At 38.6% G+C, this 19,158-nt stretch overlaps 1 protein-coding gene across 1 annotated transcript in view; it reads left to right on the forward strand.

Moving 5' to 3' along the window:
* The window catches only part of LAMA4 (laminin subunit alpha 4), a gene marked incomplete at its 5' end in the record, with an annotated part of 102,967 nt that overhangs the window by 59,042 nt on the left and 24,767 nt on the right, over positions 1-19,158 (forward strand). Inside the window, 11 exons of the mRNA XM_082305418.1 lie at positions 356-472; positions 2,516-2,664; positions 4,699-4,840; positions 5,927-6,023; positions 6,814-6,930; positions 7,970-8,155; positions 13,038-13,177; positions 14,410-14,583; positions 15,653-15,795; positions 16,141-16,303; positions 18,426-18,559. Of these exons, the coding sequence (XP_082161544.1) occupies positions 356-472; positions 2,516-2,664; positions 4,699-4,840; positions 5,927-6,023; positions 6,814-6,930; positions 7,970-8,155; positions 13,038-13,177; positions 14,410-14,583; positions 15,653-15,795; positions 16,141-16,303; positions 18,426-18,559 (1,562 nt within the window). The remainder of the gene's footprint in view (positions 1-355; positions 473-2,515; positions 2,665-4,698; positions 4,841-5,926; positions 6,024-6,813; positions 6,931-7,969; positions 8,156-13,037; positions 13,178-14,409; positions 14,584-15,652; positions 15,796-16,140; positions 16,304-18,425; positions 18,560-19,158) is intronic.

Genomic DNA, 19,158 nt, shown 5'->3' on the forward strand with positions numbered 1-19,158 from the left:
GCTCGTCTCACATTTATGAAGCAAAGCCTGAAGTGTGTAGTCGCAATTGTTCACTGTTTTTAACCAGTTGGATCTTCATTATTCCTCACAATGAAGGCAGATGCTGTACAAAAGAGATTGTTCACATTAACTTTACTATTGACAAGGAAAATAGATCTCTGTACTGTAGATTTAAAAAACCCCCAGAAAAAAACTAGTCTCCAGGCCACTATGAAAAAATTTGTCTGAAATCTATTTAGTTCATCACTTCATCTTTTGACTCAACTTTAATAAATTTAACAAAAATTATAATACTGTATTTTAGCAATGCACAGATGGCTTTGGATGTGATTTCATTTTATTTTATTTTTTGTAGAAACAACATGAGAAAATAAAAGAGCAAATAGATGAAGTGAACGACATTCTGCTAAGTGCCACAACTATTTTGGCAGGACCACAAAAGGTCAACTCTGAGTTAAGTGAAGTAATAAAGGTAGGTGCCTCAGTGACTTGTTTAAATTATATATCCTGATAATTTGAACTTTTAAGTTGTGTTTAGACTATTAAATAAAAACTTCTCCTTTTTTATACTGCTTCAAAGAAATACTGATGAATATTCCCCCAAAAAAGTATAAATCTTCCTGGATGAAAAGCTCTGTAATTACATTTTACTGCCTTGGAAAAATAATTATATTATAAGGACACCTTACCGTAGGCAGAGCTGAACGAAGGATTTTGCTGTAGAGTTCTCAATCATTTCATTACAAGCAGCTGCCAAAAGATGCTCTGGTAAAAGACTGCACTATATGCTAAATTCCTTTTCTCGTGCCTGCAAGTGAGCATAGGAGAAGGCTAAAGATCCCAGATATCAGTGTTAAAACCAGCCACCGTCAGAGTGTAAAACATATATAAACAGATTGTCTTATAGAAATCCTCTTCTGGAACTGTAGACTAGTATCCAGTGCTTTGAATGAGACAAGGTGTTGTAGGAAATTTTTAGAAATTTCAGGTTTTTGGACTTTCTGTGAAAAAATGAAGAAAATAAAACTGGTATTTTCCTAACTAAAGTATTTACCAAAGCTGCTCTTTTTTCATGTTTTATTTTAAAATTTTGAGATAATTTAAGACAAATGAAAATTCTCTACAAACATCCATTTTGGTCATAGGTGCCCACTTATTTTTTTAACAGAAAAGCAAATATCAAAAGTCAATTTTTCTTTGATAAAGTAATTTGAGAAAACAGAAAAAAGACAGCTTGCTTTATAACCATCCCTGGGTGATCAAGCAGTATGACTTTTTTTCCTCCTGTGTTTTGTGCAAAACGAATTGCTGTAGTTTATCATTTCGGGTTTCCCACTCCTGTGGGTAAGTTTACACATAGGGGATGTTCACACTGCAGGGAAGGAAGTAGTATGCAACATCATACATCTTCCATCCTCATCTGCAATAAGTATTTTCACGCTTCACTCATTCATCCTTTTTCTCTCCCTCCATTTCATCCTTTTTTTGTGTATTTTGAGGCCACATTTATAATCCTCAAACATATCAGCAAGCTTGTGTATTGGAGAGAAGGTGCATGTAGGGCCATTTTGTCCTGCCCACGAGTATTTCATATAAGGAAGAAGTATGGCTAAGGCAAAGGGATACTACTTCTCCTTGCCTATACGTACATATAGGTAGTATTTAGGTGGACTGATTTACAAACTAGACTAACCCAAGATGTCTTAGCACGAGGGATGTGTCAGCACGAGGAATGTCTCTGTGCAAGAGACAGAAAGGGGCCAGGGCCCGTTTTCCACGATGTGGCACAGCTCACAGCCATACAGCTGAACTCTCTGTCCCTCTCCAGCAATTGCCAAATTGTCCCCGGGGCACAGGCACTGCTCCATGCTATTCCCCAAAGAGGCAGGTTTGGGAGAATGGCAGCTGGCCAGGGCAAAAACAGTGCCAGGGCCCATGCAGTAACAGGATGATGCACAAGCCCACCCACCCCAGTACTAGTTTACTTGTATAGATATCATTTAGAAGTCCCAACAACTAATATCTGGCCTGCAGTCTTCACACAGAAGAGGTACAAAAAAAAAAAAAAATTGTGGGTTCCACTTCCCAATTTCAGAAGAATCACAATAAGGGGATTTTTGCAAAGATCTGGTTTAATTACTTCACCTACTAGCACTTCACTCTGAAAGACTTGTCATTGGCACCATTCTGGAGCAAACATAAAGGATAATAAGACATTTCTCAACTGTCTTTCTTTGGTATTTTACACATATCTCTCTAATATCTTTTTAAGGGATTCCTGGAATTTTGTTTGATTTTTATCTTCCTGCATTTGTCCTGCCATACTGACACTCATGGGACAGACTCTTTTTGATCTTTCCTCTTTTTTATCTGTTAAAAATATAACATCAAACAAATATAACATAAAACAACAACATTATCATAATATAAAAGGTAAAATAAAACATAATAATCAAAATATAGACTTGATTTTTTACAATTTTCATCTTTTTTCTTCCTTCCATATTTTGTTCAGAACGTGTCAGGGTTCTACGCAGAAATAGATGGAGCAAAAAAGGAATTGCAAGAAAAACTAGCCAATCTGTCTCTGTTTGATGATGATTTGGTAGAAAAGGCTATGAATCATGCACACAACCTACGAAGACTTGCTGATGAGCTGGATCGGTAAAATTTAACTTCAGCAGACTCTGTTCATACAAGTGCTACTGATTGAACAGCTGAATAAACTAAGAGACAAGCAGAAACACAGTTACATTAGATATGCTGTCTGTAAATAGGCACTAAACAAATCACTGTTAAGTCATGTATGGAAGGATTTGTCAAGGTCCAGAGGGAACAGCTGAAGTTGAGCTAAGCAAAATCTATTATCTTTTCAAAGAATAAACAAATTGCATGACATTCTCCCCTTTCTAATTTGGCATGTTCTCCTCCCACAGCAAGAGAATAGAAAAGGTAGATTACTGAAAAGTAAAATAATACAGGCAGATTAAATGGGGTTTGCAGAAACAGCTCATATCAGTGAGTTCATTCACATTAAAAAACTTTTAGCATTATGGGCTAAAAAATGGGCTTGGGATAATTTTTGTTCAAGAACTGGTTTACAGATGGAGTAGTTCTGATACTCAATAGGTTGTGTCCCAGTGAAACTGGCCCACTGCAACACCAAAAACTTACTGTAAGTCTCCCTAGTTTGCTGGAAGATGCTAAATGCATCAACTTTCCCCAGTTTACTAAAAAGCAACTTTTAGACAGATCTGAAATATGCCTTTATTTGCAATTGGGACTACCCATGGAAAAATCACCGCCGCAAATGAATTCTTAAATAAAATATTTCACCAAATTCTACCTTAAGTAACATCATGGACATACGCTTTTGAAGATGAACTTTTAAAACTACTCTTCAAGTATATTACCTAAATACTAGTTGTTTCTTAATATTAGTATGCCCTAGATAGGAGATTAAAACAGAGAAAAAAATAACAGATGGTTTTCTTTCATACCATTGTATAAAGCTGACATCTGAAACTCTGTTCTATAATGCCACACAACTGCAGGCAGCCTAAAAAACAAACAGTATGTTCAGTCTGAGATCAGCTAACTGGGAGCAGCAGAATCACTTGAAAGAAAATACCCCATATGGCTAGCCTTCATCCCATACCAAATAATTTAAAAACAACTACCACGTCCAACACATTGGGAATTTAATAGAAAGCAAACAGAAATAATTACGAAATATCCAGATGGAAATGTGCTGACTCTTTTATTTGTTGAGAAGATTGTCCTGCAGTGAAACTTTAATCCTTTAAAAAATTTAGCCTGTCTTCAAATAATTTTGGTTTTTATGGGTTTGCTTTATAAGCCTGTTAGGCTTTTATTTGGTAGAGTTTCTTTTTTTGTCTTGGGGGAATATAGCAGGAAATTCTTGCAACAACACTGAATCTGGAAACTTAATAAGCCCTCAGTGTGCAAACTCTTTGAAGTGAATACACACACGTGTATATATAAATATATTTAGAGTGTATATCTAACATATACTCTGAATTCTGTTTATCACAAAAGTATAAAAAAATAATATTTATTCAAAGTTGCTGACAGCTGAAGGTTGAGCCCTAAACCAACTGCTGTTTGGAATCTCCCTTGAAGACCGGTTATCGCCTAATACGCAAATCAAGCTCTACCATGCCAGCAAAGCTATCCTGTATTTTTGAAATCTAACTTTTTGTAAAGTTTGATGATCATGGGCAGTTCTTCATCTGATCCTCCCCCTTTTCTCTACTTTTGGAAAGTATAAACAGCCCAGCGATACAGCTGTCCTGACCACTGGCACACACAGGTTCACAGCGAGGAGTTATCCCTAAATAAGGGCAACATATAGATGTTATTCTGTTACTTTTGGAATATCTAATCTAGATTAAAAAACAGATAAAAGCTCAGTAGTCACTTGTTGCTGCTCACACAGACATTAAGGGCAAAATTCCCAGAGTTAAACCACTGGGAAGTGCCTTCTATCCGCATAGTTTTCACCTGCTTCAGGCTGACATAAATGGTCATACACAATGAAGAGAATACTACTTAGGCCAAGTATGTTTATGTGCATGATTATGTAGTCAGAATTCACAGAACGTTAAGAAAAGTAATCCATTTGCAACTACTTTGATTTGGTTTGGTTTCTTCCCCCTTATACTCTCTTTTTAACAGGAATTTGTATGGTGTTGATACAAATGGGTTGGTACAAAGAGCAATAAATGCTTCAAATGTGTATGAAAACATTGCCAACTATATTGAAGAAGCTAATAAAGCTGCATTGCTGGCACTGAACACAACAAACCGGGTCAATGATGTAAGTAATTTTCATAATATCAGCTATTACTCTGCAATGCTTCAGGGACTTTGGACACCTAAGTATAAAGAAGAAACATGATTCAGCTTAACTGTCAGCATTGAACTTCTCACTGCACATGTGCTTCATCTACTATTGCCTGAATTAAATCCTAGGTGGTTAATTGTTCTGCCAGCCTAAAGTCCCCTGGTATTTGAAAAGATGCAACAGGTTCTTCTGTCCTAAAGTACAGGGTGGTGCTTCTCTCTGTTGTCACTCAAATTGAGGCATTTCTGTGAAAGTCCAGAAAACTCCCTGGCCCTGTAGGAACCTGAGCTGGCATTTAGCGCTCGAGTCCTCCTACTCCACACAGCACCATGTGGCAGAAAAGGTGGTCAGGACATCTAACAAACAGAAGCATCACTGTTTCTCATAGAAAGTCAAGTTAAAATGGGGGAAATAGCCCACTCACACACTCAGTGCAGGGATGAGGATGCTAACTTTGTCTCTGGCCTTGCTGTTCTAAAATATTTTGTATGTATTTTTGTATGTATGTGGTTTCCAACCTATACACATGCTACCTAACAGCAATTTATTAGCGGCCTAGCAAGAGGATTTGGTTAGATTACAGGGGCCCGAACCCCAGGGAGCTGTGGGATTTCAAGCCCAGCCCTCTGCTTCCAGCATGCTACTGGGGGCTGCAAGGCAGCTCCCCATGCAGTGCAAGTGTTCATCACCCACCTGAGATGACAGTAGAAATGAACAGCCACAGTGCCTAATTAACATGCAGCATGAGTATCACATTGACCACATTGGAGTTGATAAATTAAGAGGGCTTCTGTGCTTTCTGCATCTTTGTTATTCACTGTCATTGTCTGGCAAAGCACACATTTCTCTAAACTTTAATTGCAATCTACAGAAAATTTTGCTTTTCTGACTTTTTTTCCTAATCCAGCTGCTAATCTTAAATGTTAACAAAGCAAACAAAACTGCAATGACTTTGTAGTTACATTTATATGAAGTAATATGTTGTCCACAATTAAACACAATAAAGAGGAATATTTGGTAAGCATTATTCTGACTTACTTTTTTGGAACGTACTTGTAGGCTGCAGTTGGAATTGATACTCAGATCATTTACCATAAAGGTAAAAGCGAAGAACTTCTCAACCGAGCCATGGAGCTACAACAGACAGCAGATGACAGTAAATATACATCCTTCCTACCTTCCCAGTCAGCTTATAAGCATGCACGTTAAAATAAATTTCAAAAGCACATCACTAAGGCAGAACTGCTGCTGTAACAGAATAGTGTATTGACTGACATTACCACACAAAGTACTTGAAATGGCCACAGGCACAGTTTGAGTAGTTCACGTGTTGTCATGCTGCCAGATGCTGAAAGTTTATTTTGTTTACAAAAGGACCATTTCAGGTACAACCACTGTTTAAATATGTGATCCTGCAAACAGTTGTTCACAGGTAAATATACTCAGTCAAGTAGTTCAACTGAAATCATTTCACAACAGTTTAAGCGTTCAGAAAGCTGGATTTCACCAGTGAAGGATAATAATAAAACGTTAAAGGATTTTGGCCTTTTTTAACTGAAAATGAAAGAAAGCTCTAAAACTACAGAAATGACCTCTTCAATTTTTCAGGACCTTTCGAGATCCTTAAAACTTTTCCTGTATACTTGTTGCAGCTATTCTCAGCAGTTCTGCTAAAGCAAAGACAGATAGTACTGACTGAGATACGGGTCTCCAGATTTTTCTAAGCAGCTCTGTGGCAAACAAATAATGGCTGGGAGGTGCAAGGTTGCTTTTTCTTATAGATCATGGGAAGTCCAGAGTGCTAGTATGCCCTATACTAAAAGAGGCTATAGTATACTGCCTATGGTGTATGAAGTGCTTATTAACATACCTCCACAGGATGAAACTTACCTTTTCAAATGCCACTGCGATTCCACTCAACTATACCTCCTATTTTTTCCCCACAGGTAATGATTTAATCATTGCAGACACTAGCCGGCATGTCAATGGCACGCTTGCCAGAATGAATGCTCTGCGAAGCCAGCTGATGAGAGCCATCACAAAAATGCAATCAGCAGAGCCAGGTTGAAAGAGGAACCTCATCTTTATGATGCTTTATCTTCATATGTTTAAGAGCATATTTTGTCGTTGCATAGGGCCTATGAAGTTGGTATTAAGATTTCAGTCCCTAAGGCCTAGAGGAATTTGACTGAAACTACAAGACCTAGACAGCAAACATCCAGCTTTAACATATTCATAATGAAAGTATATGTTTTGCCAGCTGAAATTGTTAACATTCTTTTTGATCCTCCTTGCTAGAATTGTCCACTCCCATGTTACTCTTGATCTTTTCAGGGCTTGGAGAATCTGCAAGTCTGTGGATTTATCGTATTGATAGTCAAAATCTAATTCACATATACATCACACCTGGCAAGTAGAATATTTGGGAGTTAATTTCTGGCAGTCTTGATATTGACAAAATCTCACCTTAGTTTTTCAGAAAAGAGACATTATAGAGCATCCAGCAAGTATATCTGAAGGTGTTCAAAGTTGACATGGTCAAGATTTCTTCATTAACTTCAACTAAAAATGGCTGGGGTTTACTGCCAAGACATTATCACATGCAAAACACCACAGGTTTTACAAGTACAGTAGCTGGTAACTAAAAAAAAATAAAACCCCAAAAATGCCAGGTATGAAAAAACAAAACCACTTTAGTGTCTTGGGTTTCTCTCCTTCAAAAATAGCTTTCATGAAAAATATTCAACAAATGCATGCATTTTCTTTTAAAAACTTGGTGAAAACCAATGTATTTTCTCATCTCTGTTCCAACTTCCTTGGCTAGATAACACCCATCAAAATATAAGGACACTGAAAATCTCTAGCAATCTAGAATGGAAATGAGAATTTGTTAAATTTTAAGAATTAATATAATTGTAGACCAACCGCAGGAAGTTTTGAATGTTTCCTGTGGAAATAAAGAGAAAACCAACCAAGCAAGGTTGGGTCCCCATTCTGTACAAGGTAAAATCCCCTTAGCCTCACCACTTTCAAAGTACTCGTTATAGCTCACTTGAATCTTTGAAAGAGTTCATTTCTTCTCATCCCCTATTTATTTTGTAGTGGAGGCCAGAGAGCGTTTGGAGCAAGCTAAACTGAAGACTGCAGAGGCTGTAAGTGCTACCATGACAGTAACGCAGGCTACGACACCCATGGATGAGAACGTGAGGTTGTGGTCTCAGAACCTGCAAGACTTCCAGCACAATTCAGCGGCGTATGACAGTGCTGTGCATTCAGCTGGGGATGCAGGTACGGTGACCTGAATTTTGCCATTCCTTAGCATTAAAAAGTCAGGGAATCAGTGCAACGTCATGTTGTATGAATCATTTACACTGCATGTTCATTGCATATAATCTTCTAGCATTTTACCTCCATGAAAACATTTCAAAAATTAGCAGTTGTCTAGAGACTTGACTGTACTTTAAAACTTTTGGATATCTGGGCATATCCAAAAATGACTTAAACACTTAAGGGCTGAAGTCTTATTGGCTTTTAAGTCATTTTATCAGGGTACCAAGGTCACACTGAACAACAGGCAGTTTGTTTAAATACTTCTTGCTATTATGATTGGCAGTTCAGTTATTATTTTTTTAACATTGGGAGACATTTGAAAACAGGGCCCTTTTGTCCTCAGTATTACAAACATGGAGGAGAAATGGTCCCTGACTTGATGAGCTTGTAGTCTAAACAAAGGGGGCAAAGAGGATTAGGGAGGAAATAAAATATTTAAGCAGGGTGATTGCTGGAAAAGCTTGTAAACATCACATTAATTCCACTTTTATTATTGGGGGAAGGAGGAAGAGTAGAGTAAAAATTGGAAGATTTGTTACGAAAAATTTAAGGTAAATAAAAAGACAAAATTAAAACTGAGGAAGGCTACAAAATTGAAATGAAGATGATGGGAAAGAGCGGGAAAAGAGGCAGGAAGAGTGAAGCTGAAATGAAGTGACTGGTGAAAGAAGGAAAAGAACAATTAGGAAATAAAAGAATCAACCTAGAAGTGAAAATATTCAGAATAAACAATTGCTGACAAGCATCACTATTTACTGCTCGATGTATTCCTGGCTCTGCTCAGGAGGCTCAGTAATCCCAAGTTATTCGTGGCTAGGGAAGCTGGAAATCCAGAACAAGAAATTTCCTGCATACGTTTGATGATACGTACCATCACCTGCAGCACTGTTCAGTGATGTCTTGCCTCCTGAAAGTGCCTCAGAGAAGGTCCATATCTCTGTTGACTCTATCTTCAGAAAGTCTGAATCTCAGATCTACTGCCCCAAATCCCTTCTCCTTCTGTCAGGAGCTTTGCAACTTGAGTGTCCTTTTACTGCAAATGGTGTTATGATTATCAAACCCAACATTGCTTCTAGTGCCCCAAAGCCACGCTCTGCCCTCTAGACCAGGGAAACACAAGGGTCATGTTATTTCCAGAATTCAGTAATGGATAAGACCTTCACACTAATATTTTTGGTTAAGTGAGTGCTCCCAAGAACTAGTATAAAAGTGTTTCCCTCCGCAAGAAGAAATTCAGTACTATTCAATATCTCAACTTCTGGCTCCAGAACTGGAGGTAACTCACTTTTCTCTGAGCTTTTCATCCAAAGGAAACACTGAGCCACTCCCTCTGGGAACAGGTAAGCTCACTCTAGCTTATGGAGTTAGAGCTCCATAAGGGTGCAGTTAATATAACAGTAGTTGTACTGCATTGCTGTAAAATGTCTTTGATCACCACAGAGCTCAGTTTAGGCTGCGGGCTATGGGCTCCAACTCCCATTTAAGATAACGTAAATGTGGATATGACTGGCATCCAGGGAGAGAATGGTATGAGGAAAAACGTCTACGAGAAACAGTCTGCTATAGCTCACACATGAAGGTTATTGTTTTTATCCACCTTTACACTTGATTTACATTTAACATTTACCAGTGCCAGCTTAGCAGATAGAGCAGCAACACAAACCGCATTTGGCTCTTCATGCTCAAAATGTCAGCAGACATTCAGGATTTTAAAAAGCTGCTCATACTTGCTGTTACACTGAAAGAAATATTTCCAGTAGCGTTTGAGAGGCTCCATAAGAGTGGATAGGCATAAGATGGCCCAGCTTTCCTAGTTGGTTATATTCCCCAAAAGGCATAAGTTGTAAAGAACAGCTCCTATGTAATGTGCCTGGCAAAAATGTCTTCTCTGTGATAGTGGGTTTGCGTGTAAGGAGTCATCTTGAAAGTACTGGGATCATATCAGAGTGCCTGGAGGTCCTGCTGACCACAAACTAACTGTTTGAGAGATGCTAATATGGAAACTACAGCAATGTGTGGCCTACTACATTTGTGGAAGCAGCTTTTCCATGGCATTTTTGGTCTGAAAGCATTTATTTTTTTGGTTTAAGGCACAATGATCTTTTTGCCAGAAAGATCAGGTGGAAATAGCTGAGAAGACAGATCAGTGCTACAAAGGAGGCTGGCATGGGTAGTGCTCCAGTCAGTGTGACTGTGATTCACAGCCTGGGAAGACAGATGTAGACATGACAGGGCACAGTGGAGTGCTCTCAGGTCAGCTGCATGTGTTGCCGGGAGAGGTTGATCTGGCAGGAGGAATGTCCATCAGAGTCCAAAAGAAAGTCACACAAAATGTTCAGACAGGTGCCTGCAATACCAAAACACCTGATCATCATGCCAATAACACTACCATGGCAGCTGAAGCCTCTAAGCTGGCATGTCTGGATTGCCTTTGAATAAAGCTTGCACTTGATTTTTGGAAGGGTGAGAGCATGTCCTGGCTGTGCAGTTTGTCTGAGAATACTCCCTGTGCCACCACTGTGCAGGGAACTGGTGGGCTTCAGCAGAGAAGAGGAAGGACATTTGGGAAGGGAAACACGAAAGGAGAAAGTGTCTGGAAGGTTATAGTCACGGTATTTCTTCTCTGACAGATTCCCTTGTATTCTTTTTTGTATTTTATCACTGGATAAGACTAGTTTTCCTTTTTCACCCTCACTTTCATCCCAAAGTCTAAAATCAAAAATCAATATTCTTCTGTGTTGAAGAATGCTATTATAAAGGACAAGAGGAAGAGATTTATGGTGAGATTTTACAATAGTACTAGTAGTAATAGATGTTAGTTTTGTGTTTTCATGTTACAGTTGTGTTTCAAGTTTAATACCTCAAATTTCAAACAGATGAAAAACCAGTTTTTCAAGATATCAGATCAGACACAATTCCAATTCAGTTGCTGATTATTAAAAAAAAGGTGGTTGAAATTTGCTAAATCACTTTCTGACCTTGCAATTTTTTTACTTCAAGAATAATGTGGGCTTTTTTCCAATGACATGGAACATTCATTTCAAAAGGCAGAGAAAACTTTCTGTAAGTTGATTATTATACTAGTTATTTTTTTAAGTAGAAACTTTAATGGATTCTGGAATCAATGTGGTACCCAGAATTCATTGTAGTTCTTTGAGGATTTGCTAAAATAATGGTACTTTAATGGACAGTGAGCTTTACATAGAATATCTGCTTACTGACCCCCAGCACATAAGGTCTTTCAGGACTTAATTGGAATAACTGGAGAGTCTAACGTTCTACGTGGCCCACTCCTACACTGGACTTGGAAAGTAAAACACAAGTGAAAAGAGCCAGGCAGAGAGAGGGCAGGACTGTGGCAAATATAGCTTTTCACGCTATCCAAAGAGAAGCAGGACTTGTAGGACTCTATGGGATCTTCTCATACTCTGGGTTGCTCTGAGTGAGGCTGAGAGCTGCTTCAGTCTTTAGTCAATACAGAACTGGAAGCACAGAAAAGTGATTGGAGGCTACTCTTCCTTCCTTCTTTCCCTTCTATATATTCTCAGTACATCTGAGGATTAGCTCCTCTACCTGTCTCTCTTCTTCTCAGACAAGAGTAAAAATATGAGGGGAAGAACACAAGAGCAGGCAGACGCAAGTTGTCAGCCCCTAAAATATAACTGCAAACCCCACAAATCTGGTCTTAACCTTTATAGTGAATCCATGTCATTAAAAATTAACTATGAATACCAGATCTTTCTTATGTGCATGTAGCTTGTGGCTAAAATCGCATTTCATTATACTCAGCTAGTTGTACCTACATCTAATTAAAGATGAAAAATGATGTGATGTGTAAATATCCTTCAAAGGGCAGCATGTCATTGGAACCTGATGTGATGAAATTAAATTATAATTGGAGGTAGCTATTTTTCTTTCTCAGTAATTTTTCTGTCTGCTTGTCTTTCTGGGAGAGGACTTCTTTCCCTTTGAACACAACAAAGCACTGCATTTCCCTTTGATAACAATCCTACTTGCACATGTACCAGAAGACACAGCAGTGAAAAACCAAAGGTCCAGGACTCTGATTCATGACCCTTGGCAGATGTAGGCAGGAAAGCTGAAGAGGTTACTACTCACAAGGGGTAGGGCAAGTAGTAAGCACAGTTTAGGTGCACACGTATCATCAGCTAAGGCTTCCTACCATTGTACAGTACAGGCCTGTTACTACAGTCTGAAAGCAGCGGTGTTTCTGTTAGCAGCGTGGGCTGTGAGCCACATGCAGATACACCACCTGTGCAGCCATTCCTGCTACCTGGGTCACAACCTTTGGGAGAGATGCACAGCTGAGAGCTGAGGGAAACAACCTATTCATCTCCCCTAAAATGAATGTGAAGAGCACATGAACCACCGCTCCTAGATGCAGTTCCCAGGTCAGCCATAGATATCCCGTGAGATGCTGAACAAATAATCATTCTGCTCTAGTTGCTCTATCTGTAAAATTGGGTTTAACATTTATCTGCCTTGAAGGAAGATGAAAAGGTTAAAATGATTAACATTTGCAAAGCTCCTTGAGGAAACTATTACAGAGGTGCAACACCACAGTAGTACCTATGAGTTCCATGAAAAAGTAGTCTCCTTTGTGCAAACTTCTTTCCAAAAACTTTTGCAATGCTAGATCCTGATGAATCACTACCCTTTCGGAAATCACTGCCTCTCACACACCACAGTTAGGACTTGTTCTTAAAGCAGAAGGAGACAGGTGAGTTTTAACCTAAGAGGGTAAGGAGGAAGTTTCCTGGTGCAAAACCGGTGTTACAAGGAGGAAAAAAAAAAGCTGTCACTTCTTTTCTAACTGCAGTGAAGAAACTTACAGAAGTCTTCCCTCAACTCCTGGACAAACTGCGCAGAGTGGAACAGAAGGCACCAGCAAACAATATTTCTTCCAGCATTCAGCGGATCAGACAGTTAATTGCTCAAACCAGGAGTGTAGCAAGCAAGGTAAAACTTTTGGATGGGACTTCTGGTTACTAGTGCTAATAATCAAATGTATCTTACTAGGAGCTCCAGTTTCTTGGGCTATGTCAGAAGCACAAACCTTGACATTATCTCCTCCCAACAACTTGATAAACAAAGTACAGTGGAAGTCATTAACATATTTACAGTTACTATTTGCAAGCAATTAACATTACCATGGTATTCATAGTAGACTACTGCTACTGCAGCAGCAACTTTAATTAAGTAATTGGCACAGTGTTAAAGATGGCCACAATAGCAAAAACCATTTAAAGCTAAAACTAATAGGTCATTACTCAGCTGGCAACATTAGTTACAAGCAGTAGTAATTATGGCAATTTAATGCAAACTTTTCTGAGATGACCGCATTTCTTTTTTTCTTTTGAATTAATTTTCTGCAGGGTAGGAGAATCTTTGGCTCATATATATTTAACAGAGAAAAATACTTTCATTATCATACATAAATTATGAGGGATTTTTCTGTAACAAGAACACCGAGGTCAAAAATTAAAATAGTATATTTGCATTCATTCAGAGAAATAAAAAATTCAATGCGTTATTGTATGTTCACAATGCTGGAATACGCTGTCCACATACATTACTTCAAAAAAGAAAAGCAAAGTTCAGTTATTATGTGTGCAGTGCTTGACTGTTCTTTAAACGTATTTCGTCATTCAGGCATATTGTGCTTAAACTTGAAAACATTATTTCAGTTATGTTGAAGGCATTTTGAACTAAAATGAACATGTTTTAAAATTTTATTAGCATCTCATATATATTACTGTAACTTCAGTAATATAACAGGATTGCTCATGAACAGAAAATTGGTCATACTACTCCCAAAGCAAGGAAATAAATTATGGGTAGAACTTTTATAGCTATGTAAGAATTTCATTCTGTGCCATACATCATGATGTAGCCCTGATTCAACTAAGCACACATCTGTGTCCCACTGAAATTTAATTTACTTTATGAACATGCTTAAGCACAGATAATTAGTAGCTTTAATTAATTTTAAAATTAATTCCCATCATCTTCTTTACAGTGTCTTCCAGAAGTGATTGTTATAAACATACACTTTTGCATGGCACATACATAGGTGCCAACTCCACTCTTGTAGTAAGCAAGGCGGCTGGCTAAGTATTCCTGCACATTTACCTTAAGTAATGTCCCCAGGCAGTAATAATGTGTCTCACTTAGCACACTTGCAAATGCAGGTCCAAGTTTCTATGATGTTTGGAGGCCAATCAGCTGTTGAAGTCAATCCAAAGATCAACGTGGAGGAACTGAAATCTTTCACTTCCATGAGCTTGTATATAAAGCTTCAGAAAGACAACCCACAACTGGCAGCATCTCCAGACAGATTTATTTTGTACCTCGGAAACAATAATGTAAGAGAATAACCCAGTTAATTTTTATATATTAAGAAAAAAAAATTGAAATAGGTTTGAAGTTTATTTGCCCTTGTTTTTTATGCTCACTATTTCTCCATGTTTCAAAATAAGAGGTGTCTACTGTATGACTGTCATCGATTTTGTGACAAGCAAAGAGCAAGGGTTCCCTAGACCCCTGTCCTTGAAAATTCTCATCCCAAACAATGAAGGATTCTCTCTAAGAAGCAAATTAGACTGCCTATGCAGCGTGCTGCTGTGATTGTCACTGGTGCAAGCCATACTTGCCATCTCCACTGCTGGTACTGAGCTGCTCTGAAGCAGTTAATGTTACCTGCCTGGCTTTTGTTGGCCACGTTTCAATCAATCAGCTTTATGCTGCTGACAACGTTGATTCCAAATCTCCGAGGTCAGAGGCCCACAAGATAAGCAGGTTTCTTTGCTTGTGGCATGTGCTGCTATTGTACGCTCTGTACATCACAACTTTGAAACACCTGGAAAGGGCATATACTCCCACCACCTGTAAGTGCTGTGAAATAATTGTTCTTTAAATTGTGGTTCCTAAAAGAAGAAAAATCACACCTCACAAGCCAGGTATAATCCTGGCAAGCTGTTACTTGGGAAGAGTAAAGAGGCAGGCTTTTCTTTTTAAGCTTTTCTAAAAAGAATGTCTACTGAATATAAATCAAGCGAAACCCCTCTTGGCAGAATATTTAATTGCAGCACAATACCTAGGCTTTAGACAAATGTTTCTTCCTATTTCCTACATATGACACTGCACACTAAATACTGATTAACAGTTTCCCATTAAACATTACCAATTTACAGCCAGAAGACATCTCATGACCTTGTATTTACCTCAGTCAAAATGGATATGAGGTAAAACATCAGAGATTTTTTTCTGTGCAGTTCTATCTGGTGAAGGAAAGCAATTAGAGAATGAAGCATTTGTTTATTAGTTATATTTAAAAGTGCAATTTAGTCTATCATAGCCCATCCTTTACTAATGTTCTGCATTAAATTTGTTTCAATGTTGTAGCTCTGACATCCTTCTCCATTGGTGTTTTAGGCAAAAAATTACATTGGTCTTGCAATTAAAAATGACAACCTTGTGTACATTTATAATTTGGGGGGCCAAGATGTGGAGATACCTTTGGACGCCAAGCCCGTCAGCACCTGGCCTTCTTACTTCAGCATCATCAAAATTGAGAGGTAAAGTGACAATGTACATTTTCCCAAAATCAAACAGGAAAAAAAAAAAAAAAAAAAAAAAAACACAAACAGAAAAGGCTGGGTCAGAAGTGCTCATCAGGAGTCTTCAGTGCCTGGTTCTACTCCTGCTGAAATAAATGGAAATTCTCTTTGCTTTTAGAGAGCCAGGACCCAAGGGGCCACAGAGGGGGAAAAGAAAGTGTCTATAGTTTCCCCTTTCTTTCCGCCCAGGGTACCAGTCTTCTGGTGAGGAAATAAAAACCCCTTCTGGAGTTGGAGGCTTGCTTGTTCTTTTTTAAGTCTAGGCAACACAAAACTCTCTTCTCTTACAATTCCCTTCTACAGGATTGGAAGACACGGCAAAATGTTTTTAACTGTGCCTAGTCTTAGCAGCACAGCTGAAGAGAAGTTCATCAAAAAGGGAGAGGTTCTTGGTCCTGGCTCTCTCCTGAATTTGGAACCTGAAAATACTGTTTTCTACGTTGGCGGAGTGCCTCCAGACTTCCAGGTTGGTCAGATAAATACTCTATATTTCAGACTTAAATAGTGCAAACCTATCCTGCTGGGCTTCCCTTTAAACACATGAATGGTTACAAATAAAATGCCCTTATTTAATCATTTGTCAGCCTAGGACTCCATATTCTAGCCATGGCGAAAACTACTGCTTTCTCTAGCATATAATCTCATACAGTAAGACAATCAGATTCCTGTTAGCTGTCGTTAAAGTTTTCTAAATGTAATAATAAGAAAAAAGCTTGATGGCTGTTAAGTAGTACATATAAATTAAGGCCTGTTATCCCAGCTTAACAAAGTTTGCAAGTTACCAGATTTTTTCAGTGCTAATGAGTTCAATGCTTACAATTTCTCTTCTACAACTGTCACAAAAATGAAAAGTAATGTATTGTTAATATTAGGACAGTGTGGCAAACTAGTAATACAGTGATTTGTTTGAATTTAAATGATCATTGGTTCAAATCCAGCCTTACAATGGCATGAAGATTTGCCTGTGCAAAACATGTCCGAGGACCTGCGTGAGACAGTTGCTTCAGTCTAGTTCCTAGTGAACAGCACTCATCTCATCACAGTCAGCATGAATCAGCACCTCACTTACCTGCTTCTGTGAACACACCAGGTCCTCTTTTTGGATTTTGAAATTGTTACGAATTATCTTGGCTATGAAAATTACATGGCTGAATGAAAACGTATTTAGAAAGCCTTTAAAGAATGCTAAATACTTCAAGCTAACTGTAGTAGGTGCTAAAAACATCCAACTAGTGTTCCACAAGCAGCCCTCCTAACAATATAAAAACAAAGATCAACTCAATACACTTACATATTCCTGAGCACTGCTGTGACTACCAGATAAATGCCATGGTTTGAATTTTAGATTACTGAGTCCCAGGTGCAAATTGCCAGGGAATAGGACTGAGGACTGAATAATAGCTGCACATTAAAAAAAAGTAATCCAGCAAATGAACCCTTCAAGTCTGTTCCAGATCAGGGCAGAGGAAAAGGAAAAGAGAAAAGGGAATGAAAATGGGAAGGTGAATGGGAAGAAAAGGATTCATGGAATTATTTGATAAGCATATGAGTCTCTTCTCCCTTAGGAACAGACACCTCACATTTTCCTTTATTAACATACAGTCTTATTTGCTTAAAGCTTTGGCCTTTTCTTCCCTACTATATATTTTGTAAATATGAAATGTACCACTTAGACATTAAAAGTTTCATGTCTAACACAATTTAACAGAATAGTAGAAGAAACAAAGGGAAAAAAGGAAACATTATAATTTACAAAATGTATCTGTGCTGCAGATAAGAATCTCATTTTCTCTTACAGCTACACATATTCTGCATTGCTGTATTACCATTACTATTACATCGTAAGTAAAAGGGAAATAATGAGAAGCAGAAGTTACTGGCAGTGATCAGACTCTGAAGTACAAGAGGTGTTATTAATATCACACCTATTCCACAAGGCAGAGTATTTTAATACTAAAAGAATGATTCACTAGCTCTGTCAGCTTTATTCTCTCGTATTTTTCCCCTCACCAGTGTGTCTATTTAAATTCCATTTGCAGTGACCTTTGTTAAAAGAAGGAGTTTCTATATCCTGCTAACTGTTTAAAATAATACCTACTGAAGATTAGCCACTGATGCAGACTTCAAATCCAAGTCTCCTGGGTTTAAAGTTCTCTCTCATTTCTCTCTCTTTCGTCACGGTAGGAAGTTGTTTTTCTGGCAGTGAAGGATGTCTATACATTAGACATGAAATATCTATTTAGAGATTTAAATACATTGAGCAAGATCTGTGATTAGTCAAATCCTAACCCTTTTCTCCTTTTCCAAGTATGCTCCCTTCAAAACTAAAAAAGAAGTTTTTGTTTGCAGTTGCCTTACCTGGTCTGTTGTTCTCACTGTGAGAACATTTATGTGCTCCATTTTAACTTACAGCACAATGGCCATATCATGATAAGGACAGCAAAGGCTATTCCAAGGTAGCATTACCCCATTTGTTTCAAAATATGAAGAGCACAGAGACAAAACTAACCCCACGCACAAATGCTTTTGTGATACCCAAATAAACAGTGCGAACTTTCTCCTTTTACTTTTTCTTGCCCTCTGCACAGCTCCCTCCTAGCTTAAACCTACCTGGCTTCATCGGCTGCCTGGAACTGGCTACCCTGAACGATGATGTCATCAGCCTATACAACTTCAAGCACGTCTATAACATCGACACCACCACATCGCCACCTTGTGCCAGGTAGGGGACAGTCCCACCATCACTCTGCTGCTCTGGTTTGTAGAAAGCGCCGGTCCTGGTGGTTCATTCCTGTTTCAGAATACAAATGTGAAGGTGATATTGAGTTATCCAGAAGGAACTTAGCCACTTTTAACTCCTAGTTGCATCAGCAAGCTAAACATACATTCTGTGTCTCCATTTACTCTCTCACAACATTGCTCATGCCTTCGAAAGAGAAACGGAGTGTGTCCACCCTGCCGTGTTCGCTAGGGCATGGTCCAGGCTCCCTCCTGACCCACGCTGCTTGCCTAGGACAGGACTGCTCCTACCCGGAATCCTGTCACTGCAAGCGATACAGCCACAGCCAGCTGGCTCCAGTGGGGCTGGCAAACTTGAGGACGCTCTCACCCCCAGCTAACAAAGCCCATACAGAAGTTACCTTTCTGCCATACACTCTTAAACCCACAAGAGAAATTCCTCAGATGAGCCATTCACAAACTGGGAAATGCAGCCCCTAAAGTAGAAGTGAGCATCAACTGCAGCGTTCGTTTAGCACAGATACAGCAGGCATTTTGTTTGTACAACAGGCAGCAACAGTAGAATCTCTCTATACAAAGAAC

Source organism: Platalea leucorodia (genome assembly GCF_965183815.1).
Source record: "Platalea leucorodia genome assembly, chromosome: 3".
Classification (NCBI taxonomy): Eukaryota; Metazoa; Chordata; class Aves; order Pelecaniformes; family Threskiornithidae; genus Platalea; species Platalea leucorodia.